At 36.1% G+C, this 23,410-nt stretch overlaps 1 protein-coding gene across 2 annotated transcripts in view; it reads right to left on the bottom strand.

The window, feature by feature from the left end:
• Window positions 1–23,410, bottom strand: part of ATP6V1G3 (ATPase H+ transporting V1 subunit G3) — a 56,001-nt gene that overhangs the window by 16,959 nt on the left and 15,632 nt on the right. Inside the window, exon 1 of one of the 2 annotated variants that reach the window (XM_045983040.1) lies at window positions 2,718–2,854. The exons of the other annotated variant lie outside the window; for it this stretch is intronic. Within the exon in view, the coding sequence (XP_045838996.1) occupies window positions 2,718–2,799 (82 nt within the window). The 5' untranslated portion in view covers window positions 2,800–2,854. Of the gene's footprint in view, window positions 1–2,717; window positions 2,855–23,410 lie in introns of those variants that run through there. 2 annotated transcript variants of the gene reach the window in all.

Here is a 23,410-nt window from a genome sequence, read left to right as displayed (position 1 = left end):
TGTTTGGCCTTCATGTTGGATTTTTCAAATGAATTGCTTTATGGGGGAAAAAAAAAGGTGAAATATGCAGATTTATAAAAACGATGCCTATCTGTATCTCTCATGTCATTATTCCTTTCTCCTTTTTGTGCTCATGTAATTCATTTATCTCATAAGCATTGCTGAAGGAAGAGTCTAGGTCTACTCATTAGTGTCTATACCAAAGTGGCTTGGAAAGAGTAGGCACTCAATAAATACTTACTAAATTAAATAAATAACTTACAAAACTAGTGAAATGAGAGAAGTTACAAAATACCAGGCAAAAAAAGGTAGTATTTTATTTTGCTGCAGAATGCTTAAGAAGTAAGTATGATGGGTACAATAATTGAAGTTGTAGCCACAAACTGCTACCTGCTGATAGCTGTGTAAGAAAATAGCTTCTAGCTGGGGAAAACTGTTCTCAAAGCCTGTGCTTTCTGTGGCAAAGAGGACGGACCGACCTTCTCTGTAAAACTGAGGGTTGAGGTTGGTTGTGGAAATAACATTTGTAAAAATATTTTCCAAAATGGCCTGGGTATTCACTATTACTTATTGAATATTTGCTTGAATATTTATGACTGAAGACCAAGGGACAAAGTACACAAGAGTTTTAAGTTACTGGCAAAAAAATGAATGTTTTGTATAAAAATAAGACAATACATGTTTTCTAACATTGACCAATACTGACTTCCGAGGAAAAATTGTCCAAGGACAACATATTCACTAGTGGAAAGGAAAACAAGTTTGATATACACACACACACACATATATATATGTATATATATCTATATCTGATATACATATAACTTTTATGTATATTTTATATTTTATTTATATCTGATATTTATATATATCATATATATCTTCTATTTCTATTAAAAAAAGAAGAGTGAAACTCAGAGATGTTAAAGACATACACAGAAATATAAATCTGAGTCTAGATAGTTTTGAGGGTCGTCTCTTCCAAACAACTTGCATGATTCACAAATCCTTTCTTCTCTAACGGCTTTGAGGAAAGACACACTATTGGTAAAAACCATCTGGATCGTACGATAATATTGATTAATGTGCCCAATATTGTAATTATGTTACTTCCATAATAAGGAAACAAAGGTAACATAATTAAAACATCTTAAAATAATTTGAACTTCTGTTCTGGAAGTTTTAAATGTGGTTAAAGAAATTTGAATAAAAGATAAGGACATGATTTATACTGCTTTAACCAGCAGGTCCAAGACTGCTTTGTTTTCTATCAAATTACATTCATACCATTTTGCAGTCATTTGCATGGTTAGTTGTAGATAAAGAAATGGAAAAGTGGATAAAGTTTGTCTCAATTTCTTCTTCTTTTTCTCGTCTAGTTCCTTTTGCTGTTGGTGGTGTCTACATTGCTGACTGCTCAGGAAGTCAACTTAGGAAATAAAAATGATTTTACCTGTGGTCAAAAATGGACCATGGATTGAATGCTGCTTCATTCCTGGCTTCCTCTATTGCATTATAATGTACTGTTCACATGTCTCACTCGATCTATTTCAACAAACTTTTGTCATTACCTATTCTATTCCTGTCACTATATTCATCCAAAGAATCATATAAGCAACATTTTAAAAACATGACTCCTGTCTTGTTGAACTTTGAATCGAATTGCAGATGCAAGACTTATAATTAGGGAGAGGGTAAATGACACAAATTGTTATAGATTAAATAATGATGTTATCTGAAATGAGATAGTGGAGAAAACATAGGTCTTGCTCCAGGGAACTTGAATTTGAGTTGTTAATCTACAATATGTTAGTTTATTCATAATAAAAATTATGTAAATCTTGTGTAGTACAGTTAAGATCTTTGCTTGGAAATCAGACTCTATCCAAATCTTGTCTATAACCTTTACCTTCCATGTGACCTTGGGCAAGCTGCATAATTTATCTAAGCGTCATCTTTCGTCTTTGCAGTAAGAGTTTTTGCAAGGAGTAGTAAATTAGGATTAAGTGTGGTGCCTGTGTGTGTTTTCTATTTTTAAAATATGAACTCTGGCAAACAATGAACTTTAGTCTCTACATACATAAAATGGAAATAATAGTAACATCTCATTCACAGAGTTGTGGTGAATATCAAAGGGAGTAAAAAGGGGGTTGACATTTACTGAGAACATTCTGTGCTAATATATAGATGTATGGCTAAGTAAAAAGAAAGTTAGAAAATGAGAATAAAATGAAAATATTAAGAGGGATGAGAAAGAGCTATTAACTGTTATCACAATTTTACAGAAACAGAAACCGATGTGTATGGAGGGTAAGTAACTTGCTCAAGTTCTCTCACTAGTAAGTAGATTCATTCTGGAAGTTGTCTATCTCTTAATCATTTCACAATATTGAGAAACTGAGGTGTGGCAACATTAAGGAAGTTGCAGAGACAAGACTTAAGGTCATGTCTTTCTGTAACTTCAATGTACATTATCATTTCATTTAGCACCTGACCTCTCCAAAGTCTCTGAGTTAGAGGATTTCATTCCTGCTATGGCCATAGGGACATATGACTGGGTAGTTTCAATGAATTGGCCAAAAGATTCTGAGGGATTATGGTGGAGCCAGGTTTTAAACCAGAGTCTGACTGCTGCTAAAGGTGCATATTATTTCACTGCCCCCACCTCATCCATTTTGTAACAAATTCCTCATAGGTCAGACAGAATGGAGACTTACTCTTCTTGGCTTCCTCTAGCTTGTCCTTGGCTCTTTTTTCTGCCTGAAGGAGCTGGTGGATCCCCTGAGACTGACTGGTCATGGCAGCCTGCTTCAAGTTAGGTGGCTTCTGTGAAATCTGGAAAGTGGTGCATCTATTTATCCTTTTAGAAATCACCACGTAACTCAGGTTGTTGTGTCAACGGTGAGTTCTAAACTGGGTGTTTGTTTCAAAATGGTCTCACTGGGCGAGACTGCTGGGCCCCAAGGAGAGCCCAAGGGTGGAATCCAGAAAAACAAGTTAAGTCAAAATGAGGAAGCTGAAAACTTGCCCTTTCAGTCAGCTTAATCTTCACTATAAAATAGGAGAAATAAATAACAAATGAGTAAGAAAACTTTTGGAAGATTATCTTCCTTCTTCTTCCAGGAAATATTGACTAGTTCACTAAATTTTTCTTTCAAGTTGCAAGACCTTTTTTTGTTTCTTATCCATGTAGTTCTGGTTTTAGTTAGTTAGTTAGTTAGTTTTTTCCCTAGAGATTCAATTAATTGCTTAGGACAAGTTTTATTAACCTTTTGCTAGGAAGGAGGCTTTTTGGCTTTGTGCACACAAGATAAGCTAGGATCTACTCTTTTCTTTCTGTAGGCCTTGGATGATAGGAATGAAAAGATTTCTTTGGGGCACCATGTTGCTTTTTTAGTAATGTTGTATGCTAGAGTTCCAGGGAGATCTTAGTGTGGTGACAGAATCAACATGAGGGGAAATTATAACTGTAGGTTTTGATGTTAAATTAATCTAAACATGAATTTCATATTACTCAGTGCTTATACTAGGTATTGTCCTAAGATAGTACAGTGAAATCCATCTTGCTTGATTTGCTTCAATCCAATAGTGATTAGGACAAATGAGAATTTTTTTTAATTTTTAATTTTTAATTTTTTATAAACATATAATGTATTTTTATCCCCAGGGGTACAGGTCTGTGAATCGCCAGGTTTGCACACTTCACAGCACTCACCATAGCACATACCCTCCCCAATGTTCATAACCCCACCCTCCTCTCCCAACCCCCTTCCCCCATCTACCAACCTTCCTCCCCCCAGCAACCCTCAGTTTGTTTTGTGAGATTGAGTGTCACTTAGGGTTAGGACAAATGAGAATTTTGATCACAGTGGAGAATCATTAAATATGATTTTATATGTATCTAAAATTGTTATGTGAAATGAAAAGTTAATCTTCTGACTTATGGTCAAAGCCTTTTTTTTTCCTCCTGAGATGGTTGGCAAATTTGGATTTCACATATTATTTCTTCCATTCACTACACTTCAATTAGTTCACCTATAAACACCAGGTCGAATTTCTTTCAATAGGTGTATTGATTTCAAGGTAGTTGCAAAATAATCTGAGAGCTAAATCTGTTAAGGCTTTAATGTTAACTTTCCCCTAAGTTTAGAGTTATCCCGTCATGCATGCTTGTAGCACAGTGTTATGTGTACGCCATCTTTAGCAAATCTTTCCGAAAGGAACAGCTCTTTTTCACAGGGATACCTTTCTTCCTTTTCTCACTCATATTTAATCAGTTTATAAAATTCACTTTTTGTTGCATAATTACAATAATCTGTCTAATTGGGACAAACAGATATGTGAACAAGCTCTGGTAAATAGATACTTCAATGGGTGGGAGCAGAAGTGAGGACAAACTGGGGAGTAGTTCATTAGTGCCAGGTTGGGCTTGTTTTAGGCATCAGTATTTTTCTAGTAACAGAAGGAATGGAGATCATCAGTGATTTCTCTGAATGGTGAAGGGATGATTATGAGAAGAAACTTGCAATTCCCTGAATGAGGGCCCATCTTGAATGATCAAGAAAAGATAATTCAGATGGAATGAGATTACTGGAGTGGAATTAGGTAGGACTTTGTGAGAAACATAATCCTTTGCATTGGTATAAGAAAATAGAATGTCTCCTAAAAGCTTGAAGAGACAGATAGGACTTTGTCATAATTTTAACAAGGTTCTTAATGTGATGCTTACCAGCAAAGGCTTCCCTAGTCCATTAGGAACACCTTCCTTGCTTAATTCTAATCCTATCCTGTGTGCTTTATTTTTCTTATTAAAACCAGTTTACAGAAGTAATATAATATGAATCTGTATGCAACTTAAGTCATCTTAGAAGAATTATACTTTCAGACATCTACTTAGAACAGAAAATATATATTATGTAAATTGTATAAAATGCTTAACATCACTTCCTGCCACTACCGCCATGTAATGTACATCAATGATTCACATTGGGACTAACTATCCTATTAGCAAATTCAAACACTTGGAACTCGGCAATATCTTGATTAAATTTTAGTTTGACAAAGCTCTCATACTTCTATCAGAACCCTATACATAATGTTGGATAGCAGTCTGACAAACTTTTAATAACCTAGATATTGAATGGAACAAAAGAATTACCCATTGTTGGTTGCTACTAATACAATCATATTGTGAGACCCTTTGTTTAATTAATTAATTTTAATTTTTATTTAAATTCACTTAATTAACATATAGTGTATTATTAATTTCAGAGGTAGAGTTTAGTGATTCATCAGTCACATGTAACACCCAGTGCTCATTACATCAAGTGCCCTCTTCAATGCCCATCACCCCGTTACCCTAAGCCCCCATCCACTTATCCCCCAGCAACTCTCAGTTCATTTTCTATAGTTAAGAGTCTCTTGTGATTTGTCTCCTTCTTTGATTTCATATTATTCTATTTTTCCCTCCATTCCCCTATGATCCTCTGTTTTGTTTCTTAAATTCCACATATGAATGAAATCATTTGATAATTGTTTTTCTCTGGCTGACTAATTAGGCTTAGCATAATACCCTCTAGTTCTATCCATGTTGTTGCAAATGGTAAGATTTCATTTATTTTGATGGCTGAGTAATATTCATATATATGTACACATATATATATTCCTATATCTATTTATCTATCATCTATCTATCTATTATCTATCTTATTTATCCACTCATTTGTTGATGGACATCTGTGTTCTTTCCACAGTTTGGCTATTTTAGACATTGTTGCTATAAACATTGGGGTGCAGGTGCCCTTCCAGATCATTATGTTTGTATCCTTTGGGTAAATACTTAGTAGGGCAATTGCTGGGTCATAGGGTAACTCTATTTTTAACTTTTTGAGGAACTTCCATACTGTTTACCATAGTGGTTGTACCAGTTTTCATTCCCACCAGCAGTGTAAGAGGACTCTCCTTTTTCTGTATCCTTGCCAACAAATGTTGGCAAGGATATTAATGGCAAGATACATTAATCTTAGCCATTCTGACTGGTGTGAGATGGTATCTCATTGTGATTTCGATTTGTATTTTCCTGATGCCAAGTGATGCTGAGCATTTTTTCACGTGTTGATAGACTCTTTCTAAATAACTGCAACATTCAGTGAACATATCAATGGCAGAAAATTTTAATTATTCTCTCCTTAAGCTCAAAACACATGATTTTAAATTTTATGGCAGAAGTTTTTTTTCTTCTTTTATTTAATGGAAAGGTCTTCTCTTGGCACAAAAATATAGACAGGACATTGCTTGATCTTGCTTGCCAAAAAGATGCAAAGTGGAATATCTGTGAGAAGTCTCTACCTAGGAGATAGACTTTGCGCATAACTCAAAATAGGGAGTTAGAGTGGACTCTGTTTTCTCCTGACCCACAGAGGATTACCCTCCCAGTGAAAAGGAGGGATGGAAAAGACAACTCATAAAGAAAAAATGGCAATGAAGCTATTTATCTTAGTCAGGGCTCTGGGTGGGGAAAAAATTAAAGTAAAAATAGGTTTATACTTGTATCAGTTTGCAATTATATTGCCAGGTCTTCCATAGAGACAAAACCATGCTGAAAAGAAGCTTAGGATCTAAATTGCCAAACAAATGAGAAGGTAAAGTTAGGGAGAAGTGGGCAGTATAATGGTAGATAGAGCCAGATGCTTAACAGAGGAATTTGGACTTTATCATACATGCAATGGATTATTTTTATATTTATTTGCTGTATTATTATTATATTATTATTACTATATCATATTAACTTACTGTAACTGAGTTATTCCTTTTTTTTAGATCAAAGCTAATGCCTGATGTGACTTTTTATTTATAAAACTTACACTTTAAGGATAATCATATTTTGAAAAAATTTATCTGCTAATAACCTAGATTTTGAGTTGTGTTTTTAATATTTTGTAGCATTGAGGTATCAGTGGACAAGCATTTCTTTTTCTATTCACTAATAAAATATCAACTGTATTTCAAAATTGGGTCTAATTGTAAACAATTTATACTGCATATTTCCATACAGTAACTCTCTCAATTCTCCCGGTAGCACTGGACATGGGTATTGTTATCACATATCACGTTGACTCTATCAGTAAAGAGACAGGGCTTCTGTGAAATAAACAGGACTAATGGTCAAGAAGCTGTGGCTCAGAAAATATCAGTGAGAGGCCCAAGATCATAACTGACCTCAATGTCAGTCATCTTCCTGCTGCACAATGCTTTTTCTTCCCAGGAAATATGTCTTTCCATCTTTCTTTTTTCTTGATGAAAAAGATAAACGGAAACAGAGGAATATCTTTGGCCTTTTCCTCTGTATAAAAAGAACTGCAAATGTGGGTCGATGAAAATGCCAGATGCTCAAACAATTGATAATAAAAAGATCAAAACAAAGTGAGATTTGGCTTAATGGAGATCGTGACTGTTGAAGATTCCTCCTCAGGAATGCTCATGTTAAGCAACTAGAGTTCTTTCTATCCTATATATTTAAGACCAATTGTTCTGGTCTTATGGTTTATTGTATTCTACTTTTTTCTTTTATACTTACACTTAGAAATTAACCCAAATAATAGATTTTTCTTTAATTTTATTGGTATAAATCATATTTGGTTTCTATGTTAATAGAATATTAATATTGATGATTTCAATGTATAACCATATAAGAAACACAATTTACTGATACTATTATTCTTTATATTATTTATTACATTATATAGTGTTATTTCATATTATTGACTATTATTTTCAATGATAAATTGAATACTTAGCTATATATATGTACATACATACATATATATATATATATAACACTTCATTTTATTATTTCAGTGTTCCAAGATTCATTGTTTATGCATCACACCTAGTGCTCCATGCAATACATGCCCTCCTTAATACCCACCACCAGGCTCACCCAACCCCCATCCCCCCCCCCAAAACTCTCAGTTTGTTTCTCAGAGTCCACAGTCTCTCATGATTCATCTCCCCTTCTGATTTCTGCCAACTCTCTTCTCCTCTCCTCTCAATGTCCTCCATGTTATTCCTTATGCTTCACAAGTAAATGAAACCATATGATATTTGACTCTCTCTGTTTGATTTATTTCAGTCAGCATAATCTCCTCCAGTCTCGTCCATGTTGGAACAAAAGTTGGGTATTCATCCTTTCTGATGGAGGCATAATATTCCACTGTATACGTTGAACCATATCTTCTTTAACCTTTCATCTGGCTCTTGGCTCTTTCCACAATTTGGCAACTGTGGCCATTGCTGTTATGAACATTGGGGTACATATGGCCCTTCTTTTCACTACATCTGCATCTTTGGGGTAAATATCCAGTAGTGAATTTGCAGAGTAATAGGGTAGTTCTATTTTTAATTTCTTAAAGAATCTTCACACTGTTTTCTAAAGTGGCTACCCCAACTTGCATTCCCACGAATAGTGTAAGAGGGTTCCCCTTTCTCCACATCATCTCCAACACTTGTTTACTGTCTTGTTAATTTTAGCCATTCTAAACAGTGTAAGGTGCTATCTCAATGTGGTTTGGATTTGAATCTCTTTGATGGTTAATGATGATGAACATTTTTTTCATGTGTCTGTTAGCCATTTGTATGTCTTCTTTGGAGAAGTGTCTGCTCATGTCTTTTGCCCATTTTTTGATGTGATTATCTGTTTTTTTTTTGTTTTTTGTTTTTTTTTGAGTGTTGAGTTTGAGGAGTTCTTTATAGATCTTGGATATCAGCCTTTTGTCTGTAGTGTCATTTGCTATGTATTTTTATAAAAATTCCAAGAAGTAGATAAGATTTGACTTTTCAGATGAAGTAGAGAAATGGATATATCACTCATAGTAACTGTAAAAAGGAAGTGTAAAAATCAGTACAGTGAGCATCCCTTCCTGATCAAAACTCTTCAAAATGTAGAGATAGAGGGCACATACCTCAATATTATCAAAGCCATCTATGAAAAACACACTGCAAATATCATTCTCAATGGAGAAAAACTGAGAGATTTTTTGCTAAGGTCAGGAACACGGCAGGGACGTCCATTATCACCACTGCTATTCAACGTAGTACTAGAAGTCCTAGCCTCAGCAATCAGACAATAAAAAGAAATTAAAGGCATCCAAATCGGCAAAGAAGAAGTCAAACTGTCACTCTTTGCAGATGATATGATACTTTATGTGGAACACCCAAAAGACTCCACTCCAAATCTGCTAGAACTTGTACAGGAATTCAGTAAAGTGTCAGGATATAAAATCAATGCACAGAAATCAGTTGCATTTCTTTACACCAACAACAAGACAGAAGAAAGAAAAATTAAGGAGTCAGTCCCATTTACAACTGCACCCAAAACCATAAGATACCTAGGAATAAACCTAACCAAAGAGGCAAAGGATCTATACTCAGAAAACTAAAAAGTACTCGTGAAAGAAATTGAGGAAGACACAAAGAAATGGAAAAATGTTCCATGCTCATGGATTGGAAGAACAAATATTGTGAAAATGTCTATGCTACCTAAAGCAATCTACACATTTAATGCAATTCCTATCAAAATCCCATCCATTTTTTTCAAAGAAATGGAACAAATAATCCTAAAATTTATATGGAACCATAAAAGACCTTGAATAGCCAGAGGAATGTTGAAAAAGAAAGCCAAAGTTGGTGGCATCACAATTCTGGACTTTAAGTTCTATTACAAAACTGTCATCATCAAGACAGTATGGTACTGGCACAAAAACAGATACATAGATCAATGTAACAGAATAGAGAGCCCAGAAATAGACCCTCAACTCTATGGTCAACTAATCTTTGACACAGCAGGAAAGAATGTCCAGTGGAAAAAAGACAGTCTCTTCCACAAATGGTGTTGGGAAAATTGGACAGCCACATGCAGAAAAGTGAAACTGGACCATTTCCTTATATCACACACAAAAATAGACTCAAAATGGATGAAGGACCTCAATGTGAGAAAGGAATCCATCAAAATCCTTGAGGAGAACACAGGCAGCAACCTTTTTGACCTCAGCTGCAGCAACTTCTTCCTAGGAACATTGCCAAAGGCAAGGGAAGCAAGGGCAAAATGAACTATTGGACTTCATCAAGATCAAAAGCTTTTGCACAGCAAAGGAAACAGTTAACAGAACCAAATGACTACTAACAGAATGGGAGAAGATATTTGCAAATGACATATCAGATAAAGGGCTAGTACCCAAAGTCTATAAAGAGCTTAGCAAACTCAACACCCAAAGAACAAATAATCCAATCAAGAAGTGGGCAGAGGACACGAACAGACATTTCTGCAAAGAAGACATCCAGATGGCCAACAGACACGTGAAAAAGTGCTCCACATCACCTGGCATCAGGGAAATACCAATCAAATCCACAATGAGATACCACCTCACACCAGTCAGAATGGCTAAAATTAACAAGTCAGGAAAAGACAGATGCTGGTGAGGATGTGGAGAAAGGGGAACACTCCTACACTACTGGTGGGAATGAAGTTGGTGCTGCCGCTCTGGAAAACAGCATGGAGTTTCCTTAAAAAGTTGAAAATAGAGCTACCTTACAACCCAGCAATTGCACTACTGGGTATTTACCCTAAAGATACAAACGTAGTAATCTGAAGGAGCACATGCACCCGAATGTTTATAGCAGCAATGTCCACAATAGCCAAATTATGGAAAGAACCTAGATGTCCATCAACAGACGAATGGATAAAGAAGATGTATACATATACAGTGGAATACTATGCAGCCATCAAAAGAAATGAAATCTTACCATTTGCAAAGCCGTGGATGGAACTAGAGTGTATTATGCTTGGCAAAATAAGTCAATCGGAGAAAGACAACTATCATATGATCTCCCTGATATGAGGAAGTGGAGATGCAACGTGGGGGGTTTGGGGGGTAGGAAAAGAATAAATGAAACAAGAGGGGATTGGGAGGGAGACAAACCAGAAGAGACTCTTAATCTCACAAAACAAACTGAGGGTAGCTGCAGGAAGGGGGTTAAGGGTGGTAGGGTTATGGACATTGGGGAGAGTATGTGCTATGGTGAGTGCTGTGAAGTGTGTAAACCTGGCAATTCACAGACCTGTACCCCTGGGGCTAATAATACATTATATGTTTATAAAAAAATTTAATAAAAAAATCAGTACAGTGTATTGTATATTTAGGTCTCTGTTCTTTGCTTATCTTTTCTAGATACTTTCTTTTTTTTTATTAGTGAAAAATGCAAAAAAATGTTAAAAATGACAAAATCTTAAAATCTCCCTTTGGAAAAGTTTTAATTGTTGAATGTTAAGGATTACAATTAAAGACCTCTTATTTTTACTTGCACTTAACTTGCAAAAAGTTTAACATCAAATGTTTTGAATGGCTGTAATTATAAGTTTAGCAAGTGTTAAATATGCACATGTATACATATATATATGTATATAGACATATATACATATATCTATATATATGTATATATATATGTATATATATGTATGTATATATATATGTGTATATATATATATGTATATAGACATATATACATATATATAAACTTCAAACTTCAAACAAAAGACATATATATATGTATATAGACATATATATGTATATATATGTCTATATACATATATATATATAGACATATAGACATATGTCTATATACATACATATATGTCTATTGTTTGAAGTTTGAAGTTTATATATATGTATATATGTCTCTTGTTTGAAGTTTCATTTCTACTCAGACTTCCCCTTGTTATCCATTCCATCACCACCTCTGCATATTTCAACTAATCATATGATCCTTCCTTCTTTTGCTCATGTTGGTTTAGCCCCTGAATCTAGTGAAATGTAGATTAATCCTGGTCCCCTGAAGGCCTGGAGCTTCTAAACAGTCAACTTCAATACTTAAGCAAAACTTGGTCTGGGGGTTTCTACAGAGCACAATATTATTACTCACTTCATTTATTCAATAGAGCTGAGCAGTAATACATAAAGAAAATATATGTGAACTATTGATCATCTTCTGTTTTCTTATCTCTACCACTAGACAGTGAAATGTCTCCTTATTTCCATCTCTCATCCTCCTCCTGCTCTTCTCCTATCTCTTGTTCACCACGCTACCTATTGTCACTTCAACACCAGAAACATTTTCTACACTTTCATTTAGACTCTTTCTTCTTCCTGGAATAACTTTCTCATATTTTTCTAGGGAAAAAAAATCATTCAGGGGCACCTGGGTGGCTCAATGGGTTAAGCCGCTGCTTTTGGCTCAGGTCATGATCTTGGGGTCCTGGGATCAAGTCCCGCGTCGGGCTCTCTGCTCGGCAGGGAGCCTGCTTCCCTCCCTCTCTGTCTCTCTCTGCCTGCCTCTCTATCTACTTGTGATCTCTCTCTGTCAAATAAATAAATAAATTCTTTAAAAAAAATCATTCAAAGCCCAATTTTACTGTCTACTTTAAAGGATGAAACTTTCTATATCCTATAAGACCTAACTGATCCCTTCTTCATCTGGAATTGTATAGGACTTTATGCATTAATGTCAGAGGACATTCCCCAAGCTTCATTTTTTCTTCCCCAAGCTTTTTTGTTTTTTGTTTTTGTTTTTGTTTTCACTCATAAACTATAAGCTTTTGGGGAATAAAGGTGGCATTTTACTTGTGATTGTTTCTGGGGCAGCACTTTGCACATTGTGGGCACCAAACAATTTTTTTTTTTTTAGAAATTGTAGTAACATATTCTTTCAGCTGAAGTACAATGATGAACTCTATTTACTGTGAGAAATTTAAGCAGGGATTCTACCATATTTCAAACTGTCATTTTGTAAAGCAGGGCACTTCTCACATCAAAGGACAAACTTAAAGTTCACAATAACTGTAGCAAGAAAAGCAATAAATGTGAAAATATTTTAATTAAATATGGTAATTGCTTAGTACTGAAATAAAATAAGATATTCCTAGTTATGGTGAGATTATGCAAACTGATTCCTAGATAGATTCTACCATTGTGTGCTTTCAGGATTAGGTTATATAGACCTTTCATCTTCTTTTCTGGTTTTCTTAAAGAGTGCATTATATACCTCCCTTCCCCAGTTTTTGCTCAATGTCTGCAAAATCTGACCTTCATTTATGCATTCACGAAAAAGTCTTAAATACCTATGCTGTGCTAGATTACCTGAGTAAGACCTCCCATCCTTGCCTTCCACTTCAAATTTAATACAAATAACAGTAATAGCAGGTAGACTATAGGGACTATGAGAATAGTTCCAAACGTAGAAGAAACACTGGACTTTGTGAATGGCAGAGAGATGCCATTTTAACTGACAGTTTTTCTTCATTGTTTCTATAATGTGAGAAAATGCAGTCACTTGAGGTCTTAGTTTCTTGTTTCTTTTGCATTATTAAATGGCTTCCCTATTTCTAGTGAAGCTCATGTTGATTTTTGAGACGAATTCTGTGAGAAATCTGAGTCTGAGGAAGTTGTTCTGAGATTGTTGTGTAAGTGGCTCCCCTCCCCTCCGACTCTCTATTCTACCACATATTGCTACAAGAAGTTTCACTAACAGTATCTGGGTGTTTATTCAAACAGATGAAAGATACAGTCCAAAGTCCCCATGTTGCTCTGAAAGGTAGGGATGGGCTTCTCTGAAGTTTCTTTTACTCCATTCCATTACTCCCAGTTGGATGTCTTGAAATGCTTCTTTCATGTACCTTGAAGGTCACCAACATTTCTTATTTTCTTTCTGCTTCTGGCCACTCCCTTTCAGTCTTTTTCTTTATCTGGTTTCTTCCCATTTTCTTTTTCTTTCTTTACTTTTTACTTTCTTTACTTTACTTTTCTCTGCATTTTCCTTTCCTTCTTCCTTCCTTCTTTCCTTTCTTCTTCTTCTTCTTCTTTTTTGTTTTTTTCAAATGTTGGCGTTACCCAGGATTCAATTTTGGGCCACTTCTCTTTTTTATCTATATTCACTCCTTGGGTGATCTCATCCTGGCTCATGAGTTTAAATGTCATCTTTATGCTGATGACTCACAAATTAAATTCCAATTTTACACCTACCCTCTGAATACCAGCCCCATACTCACTTGGGTGTTTCATAGGTATCTTTCCCTAATCAGATATCCTGAACCCCAACAAACCTACTCCTCCTCTACTTTTCGCTCATTAAAAAAAAAAAAAATGTAGGTCTGGGGCACCTGGGTGGTTCAGTCCATTGAGTGTCTGACTCTTGATCTCAGCTGAGGTCTTAGTCTCAGGGTTTTATGTTCAAGCCCTGAGTTGTATGTTCAAGCTGGGCATGGAGCCTACTTAAAAAAAAAAAAAAAAAAAAGGAACTTCCATTCACATATTTGCTCAAAGCCAAGTTTTCCTTTCTCTCACTTCCCATATGTAATCCTTTGACAAATCTGTTGACTCTACCTTCAAAATAATTTTAGAGTCGGACTTCTCCTCATCTCCGCATTAATACTTTGCTCAAAGTCAAAGCCCCATCATCTCTTGAGTAGATGATTTGTCATAGTCCATGAACTGCTCTTCTATTTCTATTTTTGCCCCATGTAAATCTGTTTTCAGGGTAAGCCTGGTGGTGGGTATTAAGGAGGGCACGTATTGCATGGAACCCTGGGTATGGTGCATAAACAATGAATCTTGGGACACTGAAAAAATAAAATAAAAAAAAGAATAATCCTATTAAAACAGTGAGAACAATTTCATTCCACTGTTCAAAGTCTTATGATTGCCCAGCCCAGTTAGGTTAAGATCAGATCCTTACCAAGCCATCTAAAGGCTTCCACCATTCATTGCACCCAAGTTCTTCTGCCCTCCCTGCTCATGCATGCTGCTTCCTGAGAACCCATATACTTGCTCTTCTTTCTGTCTGCAGTGCTATTCCCTAGATATCTGCATGGCTTGCTTCCTCCCTCTGCTCATGCTCTGATTCAAAGAAGACTTCTTTGACTACCTGATCTAAATTTGCCAGACTCTTCCTCCCTCTCCTACACAGATTCTCATTATCTTGCTTCTCTGTTTATTTTACTTCATTGCCCATTAGGACCATTTACATTTTACTTTACTATTTCCTTTTTTTATTATCTACCTCTTCCTGCTGGGATACTATATTCCATCAAGGCATAGATTTTGCATGTTTAATTTATTCCCTCATGCTCAGCATCTGGAACCGTCCCTGTTACATGGTAGGTATTCAAATATTGTTGCATGAGCAAATGAATATGAAGCTATCAGGAGAGTATAATCACCGCAACTAATCTGTCTGGTAATAAATGGAAATGTCTGTCTGTAAGAGGTCTGTGGAGATCTGTTTCTTACAGTACATTCGCCACCATGTTGCCTCTTTTCTTCCCTTTGCATATATTTTAATCAAATGTATACCTAAAGCTTAATGAGACAGAAAAAAGAAAAGGAAAGAAAGAAGGAATTGCAGAAAAGAAGGTAGAGAAGGAGCAATGATTTTTAATAGACTAGTTGGTTTATACTACCAGACGAAAATAATCTTTAAAAATTTTTCTGTTTAATATATTCTTTAAGGGGACATTCAACTAGGTTTAAACAATACTACAATATATTCCAAAAATATTCTCAAGTTATTAAGTGGGTATATCTTCATTTCCATGCCTTCACTTTCTAGTCAGGACTATGCATTGTCACTAATAAACTCAATGTAAAACTAATAACAGGGATTTGGAACTCAGCTATTCCTCTAGCTGAGCCCACTTCTTCATCTGTAAAATGGCAGATGAAACCAGTACCTACCTCGCTGGTTTTCTCTGAAGATTAAATTAGTTAATATTTATAGAGCTCTTAAAATATTGTCTGGAAAAATTTAGTGCTGCATTTTTTGAATTACATAATTAAATTAAAAGTATCCAAAACTTTATATTTAGTCCCATTGCCCCATCAGTCTGAGAAGCCCTGTAAAATTTGGATCACTTGGATTTGCTTATTTAAAAAAAAAACAAAACTATGTATAGTAATTCCACGCATCCTAAAGTTTGAGTACCAGGGACATAGAAGAAAACAATATAAGAAAAAGTATTTGGGCAACCCAGTTTTCTGGCTTTCAGGCAACTCTCAGATGCTTCGTGATGAATAGGAGGATGGACAATTGGGAAGAATTCCTGATGGCCTGGAATGTGTGCTTTACTCTGTTTTACTATTAATCCGTAACCATACCATATGCCTTTAGATTTGCTTCATTTTATGAAGATTAAACAAGATAATGGAAAAGTCATTTAGAGTTTTATTTATTTATTTTTTGTGTGTCAAAGTAGTAGCCATCTGCTGAGCCTTCACCTTGGTCTCTCAGAGGTAGCTCTACATCAAAGGAAAAATAAGTGGTATAAAAATACAATTTTTTACTTGGGATATTTTAGATCAGCCTAGAAGTTATAAGTTATGGAAAAATCAATACATCCTCCACAGTACTTTTTATGATACAAATTAACTGATTTGAACTCCACAACTTTCACAACTAGCACCTGACACTTCGCTAAGCACCTTCATATATATAACCTCGTTGGAATCTTACAATAATACCATGAGGCTCGACCACCATAATTTTGCCCATTTTATATATGAAGAAACTGAGATGTGGGGAACTCAGGTAATCTGCCCAACTCATTTGGCTCTTAAAAGATCAAGTTAGGACCAGGATTTGACATTTACTCTGACTCTTACTTTCTTTCTACTTAACATTCTATCTTACTCTTAAGAAATTAGGAATAAAAAAAGATTATGGATTTTCATGGAAAAGACTGAGTATTCTGCAGATAAGTTGGGTTGTTTACAGTGGCAGGAGGTGACTGGAGGAGGGAAGTGTATCCAAACATTTTGTAGGCATCCACCATCAATGGCCACTGTAGTTGTAGTCTTCCTGTTTGTCACCCTCATCAAAAATAAAGAAAGATGCAGGTAAAAGCTTGAGATGGAGTCTGAAAAGATGTAGCCTCCAAGGCAGTACTTTGAGGTAAAATGGGATTAGGATACCCTAATTGTTGAGGTTGTCCTTGGTGGCCCCATGTTCTTGGCTGGGTAAAAATTGCTCCCAGGAAATGTAGGACATCATAAGATTGGAGAGAAGAGGGTGTTTCCCAGCTTGTCTTAGAGAGAACTGAGACTGATTTGCACGCCATCTACCCATAACCTCCCTCACTAGAAACTCTTGTCAGAGAGGCATGGAAGGGGTGGGTGTTCCTCTTTCCTTTCAACTCCCCCGAGGCTGCACTCTCATGACCTCATATTTTAATCTTCTAGGACTGCTTCAAATGCTCCTTTAACCTAGTTTCCCCTTTATAGATATATGGGAGAGGGAAAGAAGAAACACCCAGTGAGACACTCAACAGTGACTCTGGAGAGTGTTCAGAAACCTCAAAAAAAGGGAGATAAAGTATCAAAAGAAAGTGCCTAGTGAGGTTGCCTAGTGCTTGCCTCTAGAGAAGAGGTTGCCTAGTGCTTGCCTCTACCCCCATCCCTGGGACAGGTCTTGTCCTCATGCACTCTTTCTGTGTTCTGGGACATTCTCAGTGCTGAGACTCAGGCTCCAAAGATGTTACCTTCCTTTTGCCAAAAAAAGCATCTAACTGCTTTTTTGTAGGAGACTGTTAGTAGGAGACTATTAGTACAGAAGAGCATTCACAGATATTAGGGAACCAGCAAGAACCAATGGAAGCTCAAGATCTGTGTTAGGAACTCAGAGAAATAGGGGTTGGTGGGAAGAAGAGTCTGGGCAGGAGGAGCTGCACACCCAAGCAGACAGAAATGGAAGGGGGCCCTGAAGTTGCAGGGTGAAATTGAGGCCTGTGAAGAAATGAGAGTGGCTGAGCTCATCTGCATGAAATAAGTTCCCATTCTCTTCAAAAAGAGGCAACATTTAATTCTCAGTTTGTGCCTATCATGTACCTTTCAAGTCAAAATAGAAATAAAATACTTGCATGATTATTTAGAACTGATGTATATTGATGTAAGTTGAATATACTTATCCAATATGAAATGTTCATCATTTTAAAGCCCGAGGTTGACTAATACCACGTATTTAAAAAAAAAAAAAAGGCCCAGACCTAAGACCTGCCTTATGCAAAATGGTAGCTACTTGCCATGCTTGCCTATTAAGAGCTTGAAGTGTGACTCACTACTCCAAAATGAGAAGTGCTACAAATATAATTGCATACTGGATTTTGAAAAAAGAATGTCAATATCTCATTTTTTTAATTAACTGCATGTTGAAATAATATTTTGAACGTACTGGGTAAAATAAAATGCATAAGAATTAATTTAATCCAATTCTGAATGTGACTGCTAGAGAGTTTAAATTTACATATGTGGCTCATAATATATTTCTAGTAGACAGTGCTGCTCTTGAGCCTGATTCTGTTATTTATTTGCAGTGCATGCTTAGGGAAGTTAGCTTCTCTGTACCTCCAATTCCTCAACTATTGAGGAATTGTGTTATGGAGATGAAATAATTTGCTATATGAAAAGTCTTTGGGGGAATATCTGGGATATAGAAAGTTTAGCTATTGTCATCTATCATCTATTGGCTGTAACTTTGTTACATCAAATACATGCGTATTTGTATGAGCAGCACAGAATGTGACAGAAGCATTAAAAAATACCTAGTGCTTTTATCCTAGTTTTGTTTCTGTTGTTCCCTCCCAACCTCTCTTTCTTTCTTCTTCTTTAATTTTCTTCTTTTTCTTCATCTTCATCTTCTTTTTTTGTGAGTTTCAGTGAACTACAATTAGAAATCAGAGATAACTCTTACTTAAGGGAAGGATTGAATGGGGACGTGCTTCTGTATTTCTAGTTAATTGTTGTGCTGATAGTTGGAATGATTATAATTTAATTCTTTTTCAAAAGAGTTTCACAATCTTTTTTAAAAATGTGAACTCCCATAAAGCATCCTTGTTTTGTGACTTTCAACAGGAAACTCACAATGCAGGGTCCAGAAGGTAGGGCGGATATTTTAGTATAAACAGACAAAAATTTTTGGTTGTTTATGTTTACTGTAAATAAGAAGAAATTACACTGGAATTAGTGACTTGTTTAATTAGAATCTACGGCTTATTTGTGTGTGTTTGCTTTGGCTAGTTTCTTCTCTTAAACTACTTTTAATTTCCTTGGAAGTGAACCTAAAACCCACAACACGTGGACACTTCTAAAGACGGGGAAAATCCAAAAACTGCGGTGAAATTGGAGGACTGTGATTACAAAGAAAAAGAGAAAATAGAAAAATTGCATTTGGTCTGTTTAAGGGACTTGATAGGCTATCAAGAATATGATATGTTACTCAAGAATTGCTTGCACTAATAGAAATCTATCCACATATCCCTGGTATATATAAGCAGGAGTAGAATAATAGGAGAGTTCCTCTTTTATGTGATATGTATCATTGTTCCAATGTTTTTTAAGGGAATGATCTTAATTTTTGGCTCCATAATTTAAAATGAATGTGATGAATATAGAGAGAATGGTAAAAATTATCAAAAGATTTGAAAATGAAATATCTGATACCAGAGAATTTTAACACAGAGTTTTTAACCCATATGTAAAAGAAAACAATACAGGGGCAACTGGTTGGTTCAGTTGGTTAAGCAACGGACTCTTGACTCTTGATTTTGGCTCAGGTCATGATCTCACGCTCCTGAGATCTCACGCTCCTGAGACGGAATCTCCAAGGCAGGCGTGGAGCCAGGTTGAGAGTCTCTCTCTCCCTCCCTGTCTGCCCCTTCCCTCCTCTCGCTCTCTTTCTTTCTCCCTCTTTAAAAACAAGTAAATAAACAAAAATATAGAGTTTTTAATCTGGAAGAAGGATGAGTGACAATCTACCAAAATTGGAAATGACAAATGAGCCTGAGACAGTGAGGGTAATTATCATGTGATAATCTCAGTTGAATCTCTATGTGAGTATCCACTTTCAGCCTTGTGCTGTCTTAATTGACATCATTTTCTTCTTGGACATTTTTATTTTTTTAAAAAGATTTTATTTATTTTACAGACAGAGCTCACAAGTAGGCAGAGAGGCAGACAGAGAGAGGTGGGGGAAAGGAGGCTCCCTGCTGAGCAGAGAGGGCGATGCTGGCTCGATCGCAGGATTCTGGGATCATGACCTGAGCGGAAGGCAGAGGCTTTAACCCACTGAGCCACCCAGGCGCCCCTATTTTTGGACATTTTTAAAGAAGGAGGACATAGATCTCCTTCTTCTGTGTGCCCACAATACCCTATGCATCTCTTGAAAGTGCTCTGCCCTCTGTGTCATGACTTTCAACTTATGTGTGGTCTCTTCAGATCTCCAAGGACAGGGAATCAAGGCTTCTTAGTCTATACCATCCCAGAACCTGGCAATGTCTTTGGCATATAGCAGTACATTCTTAATAAATATTTGTTGCCTGAATGCATAAATCAACAGAAAAATTGGGGGTGCCTGGCTGGCTCAGTCAGTTAAGTGTCAGACTCTTGATTTCAGCCCAGGTCATGATCTCAGGGTCCTGACATCAAGCTCTTCTGTGGGCTCCACACCAGGCCTGCTTGAGATTCTCTCTTTTCCTCCTCTTCCCCTCCCCCACCACATGGGCTCTCTCTCTCTCACTTTCTTAAAAAAAAAAAAAAAAGGAAAATTTGACTTTCTGGAAAGGACATTTTAGAATAATTTAAGGTAATTATTTTGTTGCCATTAAGGCCAGTATCAAATGGTTCATCAATTGTTCTTGATTTTAAGACTGAAGATGAGATGGTCCATTGCTATAGGAGTTTTAGAATCAGACGATTCTGTTTCTAGCTTGGGTAAATTGCTTAATCTTTCTGAAGTTCATCTTGTTTGTAAAATAGGGACAGTAATACCTAATGCTTTATAGAATAATTATTAACTTATAAATTAAATGCAGTGATGTACAAAAAGTAGTTAAGCTAAGAGTCTATCACAATGGAAGCACTTCATTCATTCATTCATTCATTCATTCATTTAAGAACTATTAGTACAAGATAGGCACTATTCTAGATGCTAAGAATATAATGGTAAACAGGGTAATTATCAATATTATAAGATATAAAAGCTTTAGGTAAAATTACTATCCTATCAAAGATGCTCTCTGTCTCCCATTACCAGGAGGCCAATTCCCAGGGCTACTTGTGGACCAGTAAATACCTATTTAATGTAGAATGTTGGGAACATAGGTAACCCTGTCCACCAATCTGCAATCTGAAGGATTCATGAGGACAATGTAGTCTCAAGACTGATTTGGAGATCTGGGGTCATGCTTTAGAATTCTTTCTGTTGGCCCTGAGCTTTCAGTGTTCAAAAACCCAGCTGACTCCAAAGAACTTCCAGACTATTCTGCCTGGAATTACTAGCATTATATGTAGCAGAAAAACACTCAGAGAAATATACCTTAGCCCTTTCTACAATCTGCTGTTGCCTTTTGGAATTCAGATTTAATAAGGAAAGCTAAATATTTAATAGGAGGAAAGTGGATTTCTTGATTGTGTTTTCTGCATTGGTGGTTTTGCTTTCATACACCTCGGTCCTTTGCAACTTCTGGGTGTTACCAGAATGGATTTTAGCTTCTTTTAACAGTCTTTGTGTTTCTCCTCTCTTTACTGTGATCTCAGTAGGAATAAGGAAGCACATGATACTCCTCATCACTTAAACTGGAAAATTCAGTATGCCCAAATACAAAAACTAAGTCCTGAAATAAACTGAGGAGTCCTCTAAACCAGCAAGTCAAAAATAGTACCATATCCAAAGGCAAGATCATCATATTCTTTATTTCTTATTATATCCCCCTTGATTTCTTATTCATTTAAGTTTTTCTCTTGGGCTATTTCTGAGAGTGTTTTCTCTGGCAGAGGTTTTACTTTCTTAATTTAGGGAAAAGAAAACCTGGAGGAAAAAATGGTCATGGAGAAGAGAGAGAGAGTTTACGCTAAAAAAAATACGATCGAAACAGATTCTAAACTCTTTAGCTCAATTAGAAAATTTTACTTCATAACTTTGAAGAACTGTTGAAGTCTAAACTGAGTAGGAAAATTCATTTTGTTAGAGGGATTTACGTCTCTACAGTTTAATGTTTCATTGCATGTGTAATGCAGAATTACAGGGTGTCAGAAGGTGAATATTAACAGATTTTTTTTTTTTTTTGGTCTCTCCTCCAAAAATTCAACTACTCTCTTCTTTTCCTTTCCTCCCTCCCCTTCCTTCCTTCCCTCCATCTTTCCTTCCTTCTTTTTCCCCTTCCTTGCATTTTTCCTTCATTCCTTCCTTCCTTCCTTCCTTCCTCCCCCCTCCTCCTTCTTCCCTTTTCCTCCTCCTCCTCCTCCTCCTCCTCCTCCTCCTTCTTCTTCTTCTGGATCAGATTTAGATTCAGATTCAGATTCCGTTCCTGACTGGGAGAGCGATCTCAGGAATCTTGTCTAGGCCTGGTTTGTAAATGACCTTGAGGAGTTTCTTTCTTATCCATGAAAATCAGGTTGATTTTAGTACCAACTGGGTGTTTGAAGTGTATCTTTACTCAAGTTGCCCTAGATTATTCCCAAGAAATTTTGGTGTAATTAGAATGTTGGAATGTTGAACCATCCTTTGACAATTCTCATATGAATTCTTAGGCAGGATAATGTTTCTCTCTCAAAAGTTCCCGGTCTTAAAAAAAAAAAAAGTTCTGTTCTTGAAGTTAACCTTAGGGTAAAGATATGCAAATATTACAGCTGACCTCTGACAGATGAAAAGATATTCTCAAATGCTAGATGTGGAGGGAAAGAAGTCAACTACTGCATGTTACTGCCAGTCACTATACTGGAAATGGTGTGAACATTAGCTCCAAAACATCAAAACAACTGTCTTAGATGATCATAACCTTATTTTTAGTTAAGGAAATTAGTGTTAAAATTAGGTAAGTACTTTTTAAAAGGCCATGTAGCTAAAAAATGGCACTAGAGGAATTTAAAGACAGGTCTATCTGAGTCAGGATCAGGATCACTCCTGCCTATACTTATGCCTCCTTAACTAATAGGACTCCTTGTGCACAGTATCTAGATTTCTCTGAGGGTCTCAAGAACTTTTTAAACTCATATGTATTGCATTTTTCAGAATAGTTAATGCAAATCACCACAAAATTAAAGCTGAAGAGTTTAAGAAAGCAAATCGAAGTTGTGTTAGAAAATACTTTGTGCAGCAAATCTAGGAGATCTCCTCCAGTTGAGTGTAAGATAAATCCTGCCCAAACTGAAACAGAAATTGAGATCTACAGCTTCAACAAAACAATTTTGCCTTTCCAAGGACCAACATGAGATTAAAGAAGTCTTAGCTCTTGCATTAGTGGAATTGACTAGTCAAGAAGCAATGAAAATCCAAGAGCTAGGATTAAGGGGTGGAAAAGACATTGAATAAAAAG

The sequence above is a fragment of the Meles meles genome, chromosome 17, assembly GCF_922984935.1.
Source record: "Meles meles chromosome 17, mMelMel3.1 paternal haplotype, whole genome shotgun sequence".
In the NCBI taxonomy this organism is placed as follows: domain Eukaryota; kingdom Metazoa; phylum Chordata; class Mammalia; order Carnivora; family Mustelidae; genus Meles; species Meles meles.
Note: the sequence above shows the minus strand (reverse complement) of the source record. Positions and strands in the feature narration are given on the sequence as shown.